The sequence below is a fragment of the Geotrypetes seraphini genome, chromosome 16 (genome assembly GCF_902459505.1).
Source record: "Geotrypetes seraphini chromosome 16, aGeoSer1.1, whole genome shotgun sequence".
Lineage (NCBI taxonomy): Eukaryota > Metazoa > Chordata > Amphibia > Gymnophiona > Dermophiidae > Geotrypetes > Geotrypetes seraphini.
The window spans coordinates 29,183,582-29,203,736 of record NC_047099.1 but is presented as its reverse complement, the minus strand read 5'-3'; the positions used below and the strand labels follow the sequence as shown (position 1 = coordinate 29,203,736).

Below are 20,155 nucleotides of genomic sequence, written 5' to 3'. Positions count from 1 at the left end.
CTCTGGTTCAGACCCTCATCGTTTCTCTTTTAATCTCTCGCTTGCAGAAGGCGATCCCTACAATTATCTGACTTACTACAAGAGAGCTGCCGTCTACCTTGCTATGGGCAAATTTAGGTCCGCACTGCCAGATCTCTCAAAGGCCATAGAGCTGAAGCCTGACTTCCTTGCTGTAAGTTATCCCCTTCAGTACAATATAAACTCCTTACATACTTTCTACAAGTCCAGCGAGCTATTGGGGCTGTGTATCGTTGGTGGGAGGTATTTTTCTTCTGTTGCGGGAGGGCTCATAATATAAGTGTGTACCTGAGGCAATGGAGAGTAAAGTGACCTGCCCAAGATCACTTGTCTCCTCTGTTTCTCAGCTTTCTGCTCTAACCACTGGCTGCTACTCCTTTTCATAAAGCGAAGGGCACCTCTCCAGTCTGATACAAAGTGATAATTTGTGTTTTGGATAATTCTTCCATCCATGTGTAGCTTTCTGTACGAGGGTAATTTGAATGTTTGATGAATAACTCGATCTTCTTTTTGGTAGGCCCGATTGCAGCGAGGGAATATTCTCCTGAAACAAGGCAATACTATTGATGCCCGGAAGGATTTTGAGGCTGTGGTGAGTACTACAAAGTAACTTAAGACAAGTGCCTGAACAACTATGGTGGTGATGTTAAATCATGCCACCTGCCAAAAGGTGCTTAAGACATCCTACATTTTTTACGCATGGCCTACCCATAAGAACATAAGTAGGGTTATGATTTTAAAATAGGTGTGTTTTGGATAAACACTGGAATAACACCAAATCCTCGAGCATTATAGGTATCTTCTGGACAGATGTTTGTTTTATTAAAATTCTTGCTATACCGCTTAAACTATAAATAAGAACAAAGCTGTTTACAAAATAATATAATATAGTAATAAAAGAATTCCATTCAGATAGGAAAGCTCAATAAGACATAGCAGAACATTCATATGCAAACAATACCTAGGAATTCAGACTGTCAAGCTATTCCACAAACCTGCAACTCCTCTTCCTTATCCAATCTTCTGTGCTGCTCCCGTCAGGTTTTCCTTCTGCACACAAGCTGAAAGGTGTCTTTCTGATCTTAGTTTAAAACATTTTTATTTTCAGGTTTTCAGTCTGAACTTTAGAGATTTCGATGCTCCAGAGGTCCCCAGTATTCCTGGGGCAACTGTGCCTGGGAGAAGAAGCAGACGAGGTGTCTGCAGCTGGCAGGCCAATCTCTGGTACATGTTCAGCCAACCTGTTTAAATATTTAAGGAGATTGGGGTCCGTTCCCCTAGAAGCTAGCTCACTCTCTGATCATTTATCAGGAGCTTGAGCACAGGCTGTTGGGTCTGCAGTGTAGATTCGAGAGACTGTTTTGGTATGTCCCATCCATCCAGAATGAAATACCTATTGTGCTAGAAAGAACGGTTAGGTTCTTGTAAATAGATGTGTCATTCTAGAACCCTGCCCTCTGTCTTACAATGAGCCTTCTTATTGTCTCTAACAAGAATGTCAGTTCTCAGAATGTGGTTTTTCATGTCAGGCTGACTAAAGAAGGATGAATACATGAGTAAGGACACAAAAGGCACTGGAGTATGTAGAGCTCAATAAATGTTTCCGCTGGGTGATATTTTCTTCTCATAAATTGTTGTTTGCTGTAGATTGTTATTAATAGTGTTCATATTACTTGTTTAGCAGAACAGAATGCAACTGTGTTTTTGGGGAATCTCCCTGTGCCCTCTGTTTTTATGTTTCTCTTTAGCTTTGGTACAAACTGAAGGGGGCAGCACGGTACACTGGTCAAGGAGGAGTGAAAACTTATTTGTATCATCTTGTATCCTGTTCTCTCTTTATGTTCTCGTATATTTATTTTTCGTTCCATCAGAAAAGGTAACATATTATTTATTGCATGAGGTATGAACACACATACACCAATTTTTGTATTGTCAAAGAATCCCTAAATAGCTGGAAAATATAGAACTTTCAATTTATAAACACCTCAGAATAGAATCCTTACAAAGAAACTATGCTAAGTTGGAGTAAGGTTATTCAAGGCCAGGGCTTTAAGTATTTGGCAGATCTCCAAAAAGCAAATCAGTTTTATGGCTTATTTTGAAGGATAATCTATTGCTTTCCCAAGTCATCTTATATGAACTCCAGGAGCTTGTCCAAATCTCTTTTGAAGTCTGCTTTGTTGGTCACCTTGATGACTTTTTGGAAACAGATTTGGTAACTTAAATTTGCGCTGCATAAAATAACTTCTTTTTTTTTTTTTTTTCCAATTTGGTTGGGGTTGGTTTCATAGTGTTCTCATCAGTGTGTTTAGAAGGGTTGAACAACCATACCAACTCCATGAATGTGTAAACCTTTGTCATATCTCCTCTAACATCTTTCTCAAGCTGGAGAAACCTTTCTTCACAAGGGAGGTGTTCTGCTTGTTTTATACCTTTTGTTGCCCTTTCTGAACCTTTTCTAGTTCTTTATACTTTATAAGATGGGGGTGACCAGAGTTGCACAGTAGTCAAGGTGCAGTCATAGGGGAAAACACCCTCCAGGGATTCAAGACAAAGTTAGACAAGTTCCTGCTGAACCAGAACGTACGCAGGTAGGGCTAGTCTCAGTTAGGGCGCTAGTCTTTGACCTAGGGGCCACCGCGGGAGCGGACTGCTGGGCACGATGGACCACTGGTCTGACCCAACAGCGGCAATTCTTATGTTCTTATATATATAGAGACATCCTGATTGGGTTTTTTACCTCCACTTTTTTTGTCTCCTTTTGCTTTTTTTTTTTTTTTTTTTTAGCACCTACAGCTCAGTGGGCTGAAAATTTCAGCATATTGTCTACAGTGATTCCAAGATCTATTTTGGTAGTCAATTTCAACTCGGATCCCAATTCTGTATACCTATATTATTTTTCCTTATGTGCATCACTTTGCACTTGTCCATATTTAAATCATTGGCCATTTACCGGATCCTTCTGAAATTACTCAGTCTCTGCTTAATAACCCTGCCATTGTCAAATTTGATCATGTTACTTGTTGCTCTTTTTTTCCAGATCATTCATGTTTAAACAGGACAAGTCCCAATATGGATTCTTGGGGTATTGTACTACTAACCTTTTCCAGTTGGAAAACTGGACAGGCACTGTGTCCTGTCCATATTTTAATTTCCTGCTTAGTCTTTTTTGCAGAGGACCCTTTCAATTTTCAGAAGGCTTGATCAGGCATACTCTTCCTTACCCTGAGCTCTTGTGTCTCTCCCTGTGTGAATCACTTCACCTGCTGCTTGTTTATTTCCTGCCTGCCTGTGATGCCCTCCTATGGGATTCTTGCAATCTCTTTCAGCTGCTGTCACTTAATTGTTCTTGGTGATTTTTCAACTTCCACAACAATGATTCTCGACCTCAAGATTAACATTTTCTCTCCGTACTTTATCACTTAGATTTCATGCAATATATTCCATGTTCTAACTCCACAGTACAGATTATACCTTAGACAATCGTCCTCGAAGTCCTCCATTGTGGCCCTCAAGCAGTTGGCTGAAATGCTCTTCAGATCCTATTAGAAAATGACACGGGGAAAAAATTTGTCCCCTTCCCCACAACCACTGTCCCTGCCCCCGTCACCACGACTACTGTCCCCATAGCATCCATATAAGCCTCGGTACTGCAATATTTAGCTTATTCCTTCCTTATAAATCAAAGTTCTGGCTGCTGAACTAGAGAAAGAGATGTTCAGCTGGCAGGGCTTTGTTTATAAATTTTTATCAACATAACTAATATACTACTTTATCCTAAAGCAAAAAAGAAAATAAATATAATTTTTTTTTCTACCTTTGTTGTCTGGTTTCTGCTTTCCTCGTCTTCTCCTCATTCAGTTCCTTCCATCCACTGTCTGCCTTCTCTCTGCGTCTTCCATTTGCTCTGTTACTGTTCCTCTCTCTTCCATCTCTCCCTCCACACCTCCCCAATTGGTCTGGCACCCATCTTCTTCCCTCCACTCCCCCCATAGTCTGGCATCTCTGTCTTCTTCCCTTCCAGCGTCTTCTCCCCACTCTCTGTTCCCCATTTCTCTTAAGCACCTTCTCCCCACTCTTGTCCCCATTTCCCTTCAGCATCTGTTCCTCTCTATCCCACCTTCCCCAGTTCCCTTCAGCATCTGTTCCTCTCCACCCCACCTTCCCTCCCTCTTTCGCTTCCCCAGTTCCCTTCAGCGTCTTCTCCCCACTCTCTCTTCCCCCATTTCCCTTCAGCATCTGTTCCTCCCTACTCCACCTTCCCCATTTCCCTTCAGTGTCTGTTCCTCCCCACCCCACCTTCCCCAGTTCCCTTCAGCGTCTGTTCCTCCCCACTCCATCTTTCCTCCCTTTCTGCCCCTTACCTTTGTGGTGGGTGATTTCTAAATTTCCTTCCTACGAGCAGCCGGAGCATTGAAGTTGCGTGTGGCAGCAGGCAAGGTCATCTCTGATGCAACTTCCAGAACTGTCTATAAATGTCAACATGTACAGTGCTATGCATGTCTTTCAGCACTATATAAGTGATAAGTAGTAGTAAATGCACTAGAGCCTCTGTTGATCTCTCTTCAATGTTCTGTTAGTATCTTTTGAAGATATCTTAGAATAACTTCTGCAAATCTGCTAACTATACCCCCCTTTCTAATTTTAAAAAGGAGATAGAACTGCTTTTAAACATTAGCACCAACAATCTGGTTCCACACTGGTTAAAGTGGAGCTTATCTTTCTTATAAATACTAAATTTATGTAACATTTTTTTGTCTTCATAACTATAACTAGTTCTTCTGATACTTGCTTATAAAAAACATCCTGAACATTCGCCGTGCCACTGTTGCCTTTCCTTCTTGGCCCATTTTTTGTGGCAAGCTGCATTGTTGGAAAGGGACTGTCTGGGAAGTGCCTGAAGATGCATTGTTGAACTGTACAATCCTTGGGGGAAATGAGGCTGCTGTAGTGAAATTAGCTGTACAGTACTGAGCAAAAGGGGCCTAGGAGGGAACGGGAGTTGGTGGGGGCTAGTGGTGAATGTACCGTGTTCCTCAAAAGGGGAACTTGGTGACTTTGCTACAAGACCTGGGCCAATTACTTTGTCATTGGGTGACGCTGTGGTAGGACACTGTCAGAAATGAGAGATCTTCTGAAGCTATTCAACTGTAAGATCATTTTAGTAAGGCACTGCTTGGTACACTAGACGTGGTAGGTTTTTGCTGCCTTTTCTGAACGTGCCTGTCATTGGATCATGTGAAAGCAAACACCTTGTTACATAAGTGTCTACAGTATGGGTTAATTCTGTAAGAGACCACCTGTGTGTGAAAAATCCTGTATAAGCTGCCTCCTTACATTTGTTACCTATGGTCATACTTTTTTCTTTTCTTGCTCCCTAATAGTTGCAGACACACCCTGGTCATGAGGAGGCTAGCGGCCAGCTCCAACGAGCTACAGAACTGGAAATGCATATGCAGGAAGCCCAGCTAGCCTATGAAAGAGAAGACTATGGAGGAGCCATTGGACTCCTGGAGCATGTTATTGAGGTACACTATACTACCTGAAAATGGAATAAGGCTACTGGCAGAGGTCAAACCCAGAAAATATGTTGTTCTTGTGCCCCACCCTCCCCCCGCGAACAAAATCTTTCATGAGGACAAGCAGGATATATTCTTATCACAGGGTGATGTCATTCATGGAGCTGGACACGGGAACACTTCCTAGTGCCTTTTTCTAGAACCTTTGACAATGATTCATCACACATCTCATCAAGTGGGATCAGCTCAACTCGGGCTTCTTTTTCTATGGAGCAGTGAGCTTGTCCCACAAAGCTCGTGTCTCGGCATCCGTCACAGTCATTTTGGTGGTGTAAAATTTATTTGTACGAGGGAGCCACTGAAAAGTTCTCAGCCCAACCAAGAAGAGAATGATGTGGAGCCATGAAACTTACAAGCTATTCCACACTTTTCATTTCAATGATATGAAATGAAACGAAAAGTGTCAAAAGTATGGAATAATTTGTAAGTTTCATGGCTCCACATCATTCTCTTCTTAGCTGGGCTGAGAACTTTTCAGAGATCCCTCATATTTCACATGGGGACATTTCTCCTTAGTGTTTTGATTTTTTTTTTGGGGGGGGAGGGTTCAGGTTTTTTAGAACTTAAGTTTTTATGGCCCTCTAGATCCCCTTAAAAACCTCAGGCACCTGGCTAGGTAGCATTTTCACTATAAAGCCATTTGATTTTTCCTGCACTAATCTTTCTAGATGTGTCCCATAAAAATCCCAGTGGTTTCAAAAAGTGCATCAGATGCTGCAGGATAACATTCATGATACTCGCATAAATGGTGCCTGCAATGCCTGGAGCCCAATCATGATTCCTTTTGTGAACTCCATTGTTAGATGTCAATAAGGGTCATCAAAGGTCATGAAAAGCAGCATGAAAATTTTTGGCACTGAGAAATCTGGTCCACTGACTTTAACATTGGAGGTATAGGTCTCTAGGGCTCCAAGTTTCAAGTTTGCACCAAACTGGTTTGTATTGACTTTGAGAGAACCTCTATCTTCCTCAGCGTCAAGAGTTGAAAGTTATTGCATCTCCCCTTTCCTTCTCTAGAGTATGCAGGAAGGGCAACTCAGCTGGAAGGGGTGCGCTAGCCTCCTATCAAGCCATGATCAGGCACTAATGTGCCCTAGATAACTTTGAAGACGTCTATTTTAGCTGTGTCCCCCCACCCCCCCCACATACACACACACAGCCTTGATAAGTAGCAGCCCTTGGGGTTGTGCTGCAGGAACAGATGAAGCACCAATTTGTTTGACAATATGCTATGTCATTGAGAGCATCTATGCTGGTATCTCAGGAGATCTGTCTATCTTGAAGGCAGATATGCTGCCTTTGGGGAGCACATCAGTGGCAAGGCCTTGAGTTAACCAGTGAACTTGTATTGATCTTCAGTCCCTCAGGGTGAGGTGGTGGAGTCTCCTTGGGGTACTGGGGGGTTTCTCCTATCTTGCTTGTGTAATGTTCTCTGTGTTTAGTTTTTAGTGTCTCCTTGTAGAGGTGAACTGCTCAACACCATAGTAATTTTGTTGCTGCACCAACTGCCATGTGTTTTCTATAGCTGTTGACTACTGCATTGCTCGAAGGGGGAGGGAACTTGGAGACCAGATGTCAATGTGGTGCTGCCCTAGGCAACAGTGTAGTCTTGCCTAATGGATAGATCCATGTATGTTGCTTTAAAAATTTGACCTCTTGCCTCCAGTTGAACATTATAATTTTGTGCCCAGATATTTAGCAGCTACTTCTTTTTTGCCTTTTTCCAGCTATCTCCATGGGATCCTGAAGCCCGAGAACTCCGTTCTGAATCCTACCTGCAAGTTGGAGACCTCTCTAAGGCTATTCTGGATCTGAAGCCTACTACCAAACTACGTAGTGATAACAGGCCTGCCTTCCTGAAGCTGAGTAAACTCTACTATATGTTGGGAGAGCATGATGAGTCTTTAAAGTAAGCCCCATGTCTCTCTTCTGCTTTTGAAGGCTCTCTTCCACTGCCTGTTTTTTGGGGGAGTTCTCCCTGGCTCTTGTCTGATTGAATCCTAAGTTCTGTTGTACTTAGGATTCTGTAATGTAGCTGTTCCATCTTCATAGTCACGAACCTTGCAGAAGGGTATCGCTCAAATCTTCCAACTCCTCTTTAGCAGTGAAGAACAGCTTCCCCTTCAATTTTTCAGCTCTTTTGGTAATTTCTAGCCATTATACACTTAACTTGTTAAATGTAGAATGTGATTTTTTTTTTTTTTAATTTTAAATTCTTTATTGATTTTACATCTTACAAAAGTGTATCATAAAATAACATTTGAACTTATACAATATCACTTGATTCTCTATCAATTTAACTTAAATTATAGTATTTAAACCCTCCCTCCCAACCCTACTAATTCATATGGAATGTGATTTTGATGACTCTTATTTCTTGTGAATTCCAGGCAACTCATTCAGCTGTTGTCTTTTCAAAGCAAATAAACCAAAGTGTCTAATTTGTGGAAAAGTGTTTCACTTTTTTTGTCCAAGTGAGGCACAGATGCTTATGTTGCAGCCCATCATTGTGTTCATCCAGACCCCATCAGATTTTGCTAACAGACTTGTTTGAGCTGTCCCCTGATTCTTTTACCTTGTGCCTTGTGTTCAGTCAGGTTCGTGAGTGCCTAAAGCTGGATCAGGATGATAAGGACTGCTTCTCTCATTATAAGCAAGTAAAGAAACTATCCAAGCAGCTAGATTCAGCAGAGGAGTGCATCAAGGAGCACAGGTAAGAGAAATTTTTTATTCCCGGTGATGTCTGTTATGCTACAGCCCTGCAGTAGGTAGAACTTCTAGAAACATAGAATATGACGGCAGAAAAGGGCTATAGCCCATCAAGTCTGCCCACTCTAATGACCCACCCCCCATGACTTTACTCCCTTAGAGATCCCACGTGAATGTCCCATTTTCTCTTAAAATCTGACACGCTGCTGGCCTCAATCACCTGCAGAGGTAGACTGTTCCAATGATTGACCACCCTCTCTGTGAAGAAGTATTTCCTGGAATCACCACGAAATTTCCCTCCCCTGATTTTCAGCGGATGCCCTCTGGTGGTCGAAGGACCTATAGGACAAAAGATATCATCTTCCACCTCGATACGGCCCATAACATATTTGAACGTCTCAATCATGTCCCCCCTCTCTCTTCGTTCCTCTAGTGAGTACAGCTGCAATTTATTTAGCCTTTCTTCATACGTGAGAGCCCTGAGCCCCGAGACCATCCTGGTGGCCATTCGCTGAACCGACTCAATTCGCCGCACATCTTTCCGGTAGTGTTCCAGAATTGAACACAATACTCCAAATGAGGTCTCACCATGGATCTGTACAGTGGCATTATCACTTCAGGTCTCCTGCTGACAAAACCCCTACGGATACAACCTAGTGCTCTAGTCTATAAGACAAATTCAAAATTGTGCACGAAATTTCACATACAGATGTGTTAGACTTAAACTAGCCACCAGAGTAATGAGCTTAAATATAAAGCTCTGAAGAAACTACACACAAGTTCCTCAGAATGCCACACAGTTTTAACGTATGGTAGCTGTCCTCATAGGAACCTTATAGTGTGCGTTTTTTTACTTTATATATTATTCAATAAATTATAAGGTGTTTGTGCTTAATATTTTATAGCATAATAACAATAGTAGCAAAGTAGCAATTACTTAGCTTTTTTAGAAACTGGATCTGGCTCAATCCCCACCGACGCGTTTCATTATTTCATCAGGGTCGGGGAAGGAGAACGCAGAGCAGTTCTATGTCTTAGCGAAATGCTAAATCCATGTTTGATGAGCCGGCATAAATGGACCTAGTTCTAGGTGCCTATGTTGCCTCTTTTAAAGAGGGACCATTTTTGTCATTCTACTTAAGTAACCTGTTATAAAATCTCCCCCCACCTTTAAAAATGAGTAGGTGCAAAGTATGCATGTTAAAAAACATTTCCTATACTGTACCAACTCTGTGGGTGGCCAAGCAGGATGAAATGCTTCCGGATCTTTCATTCACCCTCAACTTAATCAAATCACCACCTAATGGGGAGTGTGTGGCACAGTGGTTAGAACTACAGCCTCAGCATCTTGAGGTTGTGGGTTCAAACTAGAGGTCTGCACGGGGATCGCGGGAATCCCACTGGTCCCGTGGGAATCCCCCCTAACCTAAGGGACTCCCACGGGGAACCCCCTCTAGCCAACGGTATTCCCACGGGGATGGAAGGCTATGGAAGCAGGGTTCGTCCATATAATATAATGGATACGTCAGCCTTAGTAAAAGAGGGGATTTATAAGTTAATTACCTGAACAGAAAACAAAAAAAGGGCTCCACCAAAGAGATTCCACAAGGAAAACAGCAGCACAAACACAAAAGAAACTGTGGAATTGATGATCCTGTCAGAAGTAATTGCTGCTTTTTATGGGGACGGGCGGGGATGGAGGTAATTCCTTGCGGGGATGGGTGGGGACGGAGAAGATCCTGACGGGGACGGGTGGAAACGGAGAGGGTCCTGGTGGGGACGGGTGGGGATGGAGAGGATCCTGGCGGGGATGGCTGGGGATGGGTGGGATTTCTGTCCCCGTGCAACTCTCTAGTTCAAACCCACACTGCTCCTTGTGACCTTGGTCAAGTCACATAATCCCCCATTGCCCCAGGTGCATTAGATAGAGTATGAGCCCACCAGGACAGATAGGGAAAAATACTTGAGTACCTGAATATAAACCACTTAGGCTATAAGTGGTATATAAATAAATAATGTATCTAAAAGTGCATTCATGATGGAAGCTGCATATAACTTTTCAGTGCATTTGAAGGAGGCAATTTCCTTTCAGGCTTTTTCACCTAGGTGAGTGCTTTTTGAAACATTGTCCCTTTTGTATCCTCATGATCTACGTATTGACTGGCAGCCTATATCTGGCTTATAGCAACTTGCAAAGAAAGGGGTAGGGGGAGGGCAGTTTGCTGCTAAATTCTGATAGACTAGCTAAGATCCCATTGGAAAGGCTGTAAAATAGAAGGTGTTTTGAACCAGCCATACATTAGCCCAATAGCTGTCTCTTTTGACAACTTTGTTAAAGGAAATCTCTGGGTACAAGCCAAGGAGATGCATCTACATTATCTTACAGCCATCAAAGTGAGTATATGCTCTTCTAAAGTCCAGGACTCCCTAGACGTGTATATCTTTCATAAAACACAAAAAAGGATGGAAAAATGGAATGGCGGAAGAGGTACCCACAAGACTTTACTGGTGCTAAGTTTTACATAGACCTATTGGGAGGAGGTGAGATGCATTAACAGCTATATCTGTAGAGGTGAACCTGGTGCAGCAAAGGCCCTAGACCAGTTGGGCCAGAATAAAGCACTGCAGTCCTCAAACTTTAGAGCAGGTCAGCTTGGGATAGAGGAGTGACAGCCAGGCCTCCGTTCCCTCTACAATGCAAGCATTGCCTGCCCCCACCCATCTAACAGAGACAAATGCTGAAGCAACATTAAATGCAACCAGCTCGCCCCTAAGAAACTGCAGTAAGGAGCCCTGTAATACAGAAGAGCCTCATCTCTTATAGCACGGGTCTCCAAAGTAAGGCCCAAGGGCCACATTTTTTCTGCAATATGATTGTATCCTGCCCGCGGAAGAATTGTGCAGAAATGCGCCAATTGGACTAATTTTCCAATGAGAATTCACAAAAACTTTGTTTCCGCGGAGCGAAGAAGACGCATGTGCTTTCAACGGCTGTTGAAATATCCTACTTTGCCTTCCCGCTCGTGTATTTTTCTTCCTTTTTGCTTTTTTTCCCTTCGGGTCTCTTTTTTCGTCAAAAAAAAAAAAAAAAAAAATTTATTTAATTTGTCTTTTCCTTTCTTTTTCTGGCCGTCCCCGGCGGGGCCTGTTGCCAACATACAGGCCTCCGGGTTTGATTTTGCGGAGGCCGTCTTTCCATTCATGCCCCCTCAGCTGGGTTTTAAGAAGTGCCAGCGGTGTGCACGCCCGATCTCTCTCACTGACCCGCACAATTGGTGCTTACAGTGCCTGGGTCCAGAGCATCGGGCTGACACCTGCACCCGCTGTGCTACTCTTAAAAAACGTACGTTAAAGAATAGGCAGATCCAGCAGAACATCCTTTTTGGTACCGGATCTGCCATGGAGTCTGCCACACAATCGACGGCGCCGACAAAATCGGCACCGACTACCTCCACACCGCCTGATCCTTCCTCGGGGTCGATGGCGTCAGGTAAGCCGGCTAAGAAGCCTTCCACTTCCCTTGAGCGCCCTCCTGCCACGGCGGCGACACCGGTCCTCCCGGCATCCAACCGCCCCCGGAAACGCTCCGCCCCGATTTCGGTGAGTGCCTCGTCATCGGCCTCCTCATTGCCGGGGCGTAGAGCAGCACCTATGGTACCGAAAAAGAAAATAACGGTGCCTCCTCTGGACAACCGCATTGCGGCCATACTCCAAACTCAATTACAGGAGCAGCTACAGCAGCAACTACAAAACCTGTTGCCATCTATATTGGCCCCGCTCCTTCCGGTACCGGACCGGCCCGAGCCTCGCACCATACCACCGGAGTCGACTCCATCGGTACCATTAAACACCTCCATGCCGGTGCTCGCGGCGGAACCCATCAACCCTCTCGTACAACTCCACTCTGATGCCGAGCCTCTCCGACATCGGGACCGTCACCAAGCCCCCCGAGACCGGCACCGCTCTTCTTCCCCCGGTACCGTCTCCATGCGTTCTGGCAAATCTCTCTCTAAGACTCGCCACGCAGAACCATCCACACCACCGTCCCGTCCGATACACACCGACGTCAGGGACCCGGACCTCTGGGAAGAATCCCAACCCGGTACCGATGATGAGGCTTCTTCAACCGACGAGGAGCCCTCCACAATCGATACCGGTTCAAAGCCTGAACAATCCTCGTTCACCAAATTTCTTCGGGAAATGTCTGCGGCTCTCTCTCTCCCATTAGAATCTGACTCTAAGAAGTCACAGGCTTTCTTAGATGCCCTAGACTTCGAGCAACCCCCCAAAGAATTTCTAAAGTTACCCGTACACGACATCTTATGGGAAACTTTCTACAAGAATTGGGAGAACCCTCTCTCGGTACCGGGGGCCCCTAGAAACTGGATAGTCTCTACAGGGTCATCCCTATCCCGGGGTTTGACAAACCCCAACTACCCCATGAATCTCTTCTTGTCGAGTCCACCTTGAAGAAAACCCAGGGATCCAGTATTTATGCTTCTACCCCTCCTGGCAGAGAGGGCAAAACGATGGATAAATTTGGCAAGCGCCTTTATCAAAATTCAATGCTTGCAAACAGAGCCAATAATTACACCTTTCACTTCTCCTTCTACATGAAGCATCTGGTTCAACAACTCTCTTCATTACAAAAGTACCTTCCTGAACATAAGGTCCCTCTTTTTCAACAACACATTTCCAGTCTTCTCCAATTCCGAAAATTCATGGTGCGCTCTATTTATGATTCTTTTGAGCTCACCTCTCGAGCTTCGGCCATGGCGGTTGCCATGAGACGCCTGGCCTGGCTGAGAGTTTCCGACCTCGATGTTAACCACCAAGACCGCCTAGCTAACGCACCTTGTCTTGGTGATGAACTTTTCGGAGAGTCCCTAGACTCCACCACCCAGAAACTCTCTGCTCACGAGACCAGGTGGGATACTCTCATCAAACCGAAAAAGAAGACTCTGCCTGCTCGCCCCTATAGACAGCAGTCTTCATACCAACGCAGATTCTCAGCCAGACCCCTTCACCCACCTCCGCAACAACCTTGCCGACCTCGTCAGCAACAGCAAACTCAGGCTCGCTCCCAGTCTCATCAGCCTGCCAAGCCTCTACCTCAGTCTAAACCTTCTCAGCCCTTTTGACTCCTTTCTCCAGGGCATAGCCAGTCTCTCACCAGCGTTACCTCTTCCTCAACCTATCGGAGGACGCCTGCGACTTTTTCTCAGCCGTTGGAGGTCATCACATCAGACCAGTGGGTCCTTACCATCATTCGCCACGGCTACTCTCTCAACTTCCAGACTCTTCCACCAGACTATCCTCCCGTAGAGTCTGCTTCTCACTCCTCTCAGACCCCCCTCCTTCTCAAGGAGGTTCAATCCCTCCTTCTTCTCAATGCCATCGAAGAAGTCCCCCAAGACCAAAGAGGTCAGGGATTCTACTCCCGCTACTTCCTGGTTCCCAAGAAGACAGGAGACCTACGTCCCATCCTCGATCTCAGGGACCTCAACAAGTGTCTGGTCAAGGAAAAGTTCAGAATGCTCTCCCTTGCCACCCTTTACCCTCTTCTCTCTCAACATGACTGGCTATGTTCCCTAGACCTCAAGGAGGCCTACACTCACATTCCAATCAATCCGACTTCGCGTCGCTACCTCCGGTTTCAGATACAGCACCATCACTACCAGTACAAAGTGCTACCCTTTGGCTTCGCATCATCGCCCAGGGTGTTCACCAAGTGCCTTATTGTGGTGGCGGCCTTCCTCAGGTCTCACAACCTCCAGGTGTTCCCCTACTTGGACGATTGGTTGGTGAAAGCTCCTTCGTCTCCGCTTGTGCTACAAGCCACTCAACACACCATCTCTTTCCTCCATCTTCTGGTGTTCGAGATCAACTACCCCAAGTCGCATCTGCTTCCCACACAGCGACTTCAGTTCATTGGAGCCATTCTCGACACCACTCGGATGAGGGCGTTCCTCCCCTCTGACCGTCAACAGACCCTGCTCCATCTTTGCCGCCAGGTCCTCCTTCATCACTCCATCCCCGCTCGGCAGATGATAGTCCTCTTGGGCCACATGGCATCGACGGTCCATGTACTTCCTCTGGCGCGACTCCACCTCAGGACTCCTCAGTGGACTCTAGCCAACCAATGGTCACAGACCACAGATCCTCTTTCGCATCCCATCTCTGTGACATCGTCTCTTCAGCTATCTCTTCAATGGTGGTTGAACTCCTCCAATCTTTCCAGGGGTCTACTCTTTCATCTACCCCCTCACTCCACGATCATAACCACGGATGCCTCCCCTTATGCGTGGGGAGCTCACCTGGACCCACTTCGCACCCAGGGACTCTGGACCCCTCAGGAGCGTCAACACCATATCAACTTCCTGGAACTCAGCTATGTTATATGCTCTCAAAGCCTTCCAGCACCTTCTCTATCCTCAGGTTCTTATCCTGTGCACAGACAACCAAGTCGCCATGTACTACATAAACAAGCAAGGCGGCACCGGATCTCCCCTCCTCTGTCAGGAGGTCATCCGCATCTGGACCTGGGCCATGGCCCACAGCCTCTTCCTCAAGGCTGTCTATATCCAGGGCGAACAGAACTCCCTGGCCGACAACCTCAGCCGCATCCTTCAACCTCACGAGTGGACTCTGGATCCTCCCACACTCCGCTCCATCTTTGCTCGCTGGGGCACTCCTCAGGTGGACCTCTTTGCAGCTCCTCACAACCATCAGCTGCCCCAGTTCTGTTCCAGACTCTTCTCTCCTCATCGTCTGGCCCCGGATGCATTCCTGCTCGACTGGACGGATCGGTTCCTCTATGCCTTTCCTCCACTGCCTCTGATGTTGCGGACGCTATTCAAACTCCGCAGGGACGGAGCCACCATGATTCTCATCGCCCCTCGGTGGCCTCGTCAACACTGGTTCTCCCTCCTGCTCCAGCTCAGCTCCAGGGAGCCCATTCCTCTTCCTGTGTTTCCTACTCTACTTACACAGCAGCATCAGTCTCTACTACATCCCAATCTGTCCTCGCTCCACCTGACAGCTTGGTTTCTCTCGGGCTGACCTCTCCAGGGAATCTGTCTCAGCCTGTCCGTCGTATTCTGGATGCCTCCAGGAAACCGGCCACCCTCCAATGTTACCACCAGAAGTGGACCTGGTTCTCCTCTTGGTGTCTGCTTCATCATCACGATCCCACCTCATTGGCGGTGGAAACTGTACTGGACTATTTGCTCTCTCTATCTGATGCTGGCCTCAAGTCCACCTCAATCAGAGTCCACCTCAGTGCCATCCTGGGGAACAGGCATTGCACACTCTGGACTGTAAGCGTGCCCTTGCTTACTACCTTGACCGTACCAGGGCTCACCGCTCGTCTCCTCAGCTCTTTCTGACCTTCGATCCTAACCGTCTAGGTCGTCCTGTCTCTAAACGGACGCTTTCCAACTGGCTTGCTGCCTGCATTGCGTTCTGTTATGCTCGGGCCGGTCTCTCACTGGAAGGTGCTGTCACGGCCCACAGGGTCAGAGCTATGGCTGCTTCTGTGGCTTTCCTCCGCTCCACGCCCATCGAGGAAATCTGCAAGGCTGCCACTTGGTCCTCAGTTCACACGTTCACTACTCACTACTGTCTGGATGCTTTCTCCAGACAGGATGGACTTTTCGGCCAATCTGTATTACACAATTTATTTTCCTAATGGCCAACCATCCCTCCTCCCTCTCTGTTAGCTTGGAGGTCACCCATACGTTAAGAATATGCTGCCTGCTTGTCCTGGGATAAAGCACAGTTACTTACCGTAACAGGTGTTATCCAGGGACAGCAGGCAGATATTCTTAGGACTCGCCCTCCTCCCCAGGTTGGCTTCTTAGCTGGCTTATCTTAACTGGGTACCACGCTCTCCTCCATCGAGCGGGAAGGCACCCGCGCATGCGCGGTGCGGTCGACTAGAACTTTCTAGTTAAGTGTCCGTACCGGGGCTCCGTCGGTGACGTCACCCATATGTTAAGAATATCTGCCTGCTGTCCCTGGATAACACCTGTTACGGTTAATTGTCCTTAAGAATACTTGCAGTGGTGCAGTGTATTACTCAAGTTGCTACTTCTGGAAGGCCATATTTTGCAGAATTGCACAAAAAGGGTGAAGCAGAATTTCCTTTCTTGTTCGCAAATTTAGTTATTTCAGATCTTAAACAGCAATTTCAGAAGCGTTTTGCTGATTGGATGCCAATGCTAGGGAAATTAGATTGTTTCAAAATCCATTTGACTGTGATGTTGCTGATGTCCCAAGTTAAATTCAAATGGAAATTATTGAACTTCAGGCAAATGAACATAGTAAAAATAAATATAAGGAAGGAAATGTGATCTTTTTTTTAATAAATTTTTGAACTCTGAACAGTTTCCAGATTTGAAGAAATTTGCTTGTAAATTTCTCTCCATTTTTGGGATAACGTATCTTTACAAACAAACTTTTTCCCGAATGAAATATATCAAGTCAAAATACAAGGCAAATTTATCTCATGAACATTTGACGTCGCTACTTGTAATTAGCGTTTCAAAATTTGAACTTCAGTTTTAATTAGATTTTAAAAACACAAAAACAGTTCCATCATCCACATTAATGGTTTTATTATAATTTGTGATTAAAATATGAGAATTTTCTGGTAGTGTTAGTCATTAATATACGATAATTTAATCTCACATACTCTTGTCATTACTTTATAAAATTTTCTGCTTTTAATAAAACTCAAATCTAGAGTTATCTTTTTTTTTTTTTTTTTTACTACAGCCTGCTGAAAAGTGCTGAAGTACCCAATGTGGTCCTCATGGCAAAAAGTTTGGAGACCTCTGTCTTATAAGAACAGTCACTTTTCCCAGTTGACTCAAACTATAAAGAGACCTCAGAATGAAAACCAGCCTACTCATTTGTCTACCAAATGCTTTGCCTCTAAACAGTCCTTTTTATAACATCATATACTGAATGCTGTGCTGCTATGCTATACTTCGGTCTTGTATCCTGCCAAATCCTCCTAAAATAGAGCTTTAGGTGTGTTACAAATGACTACATATAGCTTGTTGCAGGTTTCTGGGTCTCACTGTGTTTTTGTCTGATAGAAACAAATGTTTCAGCCATCATGCTGTGGTTTTCTTCAGAGTGTGACTTTGGAAAAAGTAGATTCACTGACCTGATTGGGAACAGGGCAGTCCACCAGTTTGAATTTTGGCGGGAAAGTCAGTTGTTCTTGAGTCATGTCAGAGCCATAGCTGTTTTGGTTGCCCACTGGAGGTCAGGTTTCGGTCATTTAGTCCACAAATTCACATTGTATTGAAAGACACAATAATCAGAGACTTGAAGAAAGCAACAGGGTTTATTCAGCATATATGCGACTCCCGAGCACCAAGTTGGCAGCTTCAGAAGTCCCGAAACCAGGAAGTTACAGAGATATTTATTCATTTTTCTGGCTATACAACTGAATTCTAGAAAAAACTTTTCAAGTGTTAACTTTTCTTAACAATTATTAGTCCTAAGCTCACACTAGCAGGTCACTTATCTAAGCCCTGCAGTCTTTCTGTTACATGTCCAGGAGGGTGGAATACAATATCGTGTATGCTGAGATAACCATAAGAAGCTAAAATGCCCAAGCTAAAACACCTAGTGCAGGCAGGCTAGAACATGAGATAAGTTAGGTCTGCAGCTAAACATAATTCAGCATTTTATTAAAGAGAAACTCAGAAAAGTCAGTCCCAGACTCCTTCAGTATTACTGCTTTGTGCAGGATATCGGATGCAACAGTCAGTTTGGTTGGAGAGTCCTTCAGAATTTGTTTGGAGTCTAAACTCCAACTGCATTCTCCTAAGCCCTTTGTTTTAATCTATTCTAGGTTGCACCTACACAACAGATTTATTCTTTATGTTGATTATGTCTCATTAGCCTTAATCCCCATTGTCTATTGTTTTTGGTGGGCCGGCTAGCTAGGGTTTCCTATATGTTTGAAATGCTGTCCTGCTTGTCCTTGGGGAAAACACCTGTTACAAGTGTAACTTCTCTTTAGAGCCATAACAACTTGACGCCGAGCCTGAAGATATTTCATACCTAAAATTTCTTCAAATAATTCCTAAATTAATGTTTTTACATCTCTAAGGCCACTTCTCAGCAAACAGAATTTGAATTCCATCTTGCAGTTTAACATGCAAAAAGGTCATAATCTTAACAGTTCGTCAGATTTTTCAGTATCTCCAACTAAAAATTTGGCAGACCTGTCTCAACTCAGACTTTCAAAAGACTGGCCCCAAATTATAAAATACAGCCCATCTAGGACAATAGCACTCAATGTACTTGGAAATCTAGGTGAAGGAAGTAGTTTATTTTTTTTTAAAACTTGACATTGAAAACCTACACTAAGATCCACTAGGTTGCCCTCAGCATTCTTTGTCATATTGGCTATTTTTGTCATCACCTTTTGCAAGATTACATGTGTGGCATCTCCAGTGGATGTTGAGTGCAGTTTAATGGCAGGAATCCACAACCTTTCTGGAGGTTATCCTTTTTTAGATTCCATACTATTAAATCTTCATCGTATCTAGGCAGCATGTGTTTATTTACCTGCACATAAGAACATAAGAATTGCCATACTGGGCCAGACCTTGGGTCCATCAAACCCAGTATCCTGTTTCCAACAGTGGCCAACCCTAAAGAGTAAAACAGATTTTATGCTGCTTGTCCTAGGAATAAGCAGTGGATTTTCTCAAGTTCATCTTAATAATGGCTTATAGACTTTTAGGAAGTTAGCCAAACCTTTTTTAGACCCTGCTAAGCTAACTGTTGTATTTATGCAGCTAGATTCATAGTGGCTACAGAATGAAAATTACAGTTACCATTTTCTACCACTAAATGGCACCAAATACTGCAAAATGTAGTAGCTATGGAGAAACTGACAGTCCTTAGAAAAGATAAAAGTCCAAGATTGAACAAAGCTAACCGTCTTATTTCCATGATATTTCACTGCATAGCCATTCAGTGGAGTGGGAGGGGAGAGGAAAGTTTAATGTGATGATGAGATGTGCTTCTTTTGTTATATGATTTATGACGCTTGTTCATGTTTACTCTTTTTCTAATACCAATTTAAGTTTTAAGAAAGTCATTTGAAGACTAACTGTAATGGAGCTCCCAAAGGAGTCTTCCGAAAGAGCCTGCTCAGCAGGTGGGGTTTTTTTTTGTGGTTTTTTTTTTTTTGTTAACTGAATACCTTTTCCCTCTTTTGAAAGCCATGAGCTTCTCTGTTCATTCATTCCCTCCCCCTCCCCCCCACACTCCACCACTCATTTCTAAGGTGGATCTGCAATAATTCTGGTGGTACCCCACTGACAAATACAAATTTGATTTTCTTGGCTTTTTTTGCTAGCAGCGGATTGGCCAGTTGCTGCTGTCCTAACAGGAAGGCTGCCTCCTGCACCCCGATCTCAAGACTCTAGCCCTAACTTTGTGGATATCGAGTGCCAATTGCCCACCTTCTAGTCAGTAGGACTTGCAAAATATTAGTATATGTTTGTTTATACTTTTCTATACAGCCTCTTCTGAAACCCTCCCCCCAACAAAACAGGCCAGTGTGATATCTAACCCCCTCTCCCCCCTACCACTACCAAAAATGATATTGTAAGCCCTCAGATCCTTCAACCAAGGAATCCTAGCCAATGGTTTTGTTTCTCTTGAGTGCAAGGCTAATGGTTAGGCTAACATTACCTGCTCTGAACCCACCATTTTCTCATATCTCTTTCAAAAAACTGAGAGAAGATAGAATAGGCTTGCTGCTGAGGTAATGGGGATCAAAATGGTACCATTAGTAAGAGAAATTGGGATAG

At 44.5% G+C, this 20,155-nt stretch overlaps 1 protein-coding gene across 1 annotated transcript in view; it reads left to right on the top strand.

The window, feature by feature from the left end:
- LOC117350739 (dnaJ homolog subfamily C member 3-like) overlaps positions 1-20,155 on the top strand; it is a 37,259-nt gene that overhangs the window by 7,866 nt on the left and 9,238 nt on the right. Inside the window, exons 3-7 of the mRNA XM_033925278.1 lie at positions 48-172; positions 536-610; positions 5,403-5,546; positions 7,325-7,506; positions 8,191-8,310. Of these exons, the coding sequence (XP_033781169.1) occupies positions 48-172; positions 536-610; positions 5,403-5,546; positions 7,325-7,506; positions 8,191-8,310 (646 nt within the window). The remainder of the gene's footprint in view (positions 1-47; positions 173-535; positions 611-5,402; positions 5,547-7,324; positions 7,507-8,190; positions 8,311-20,155) is intronic.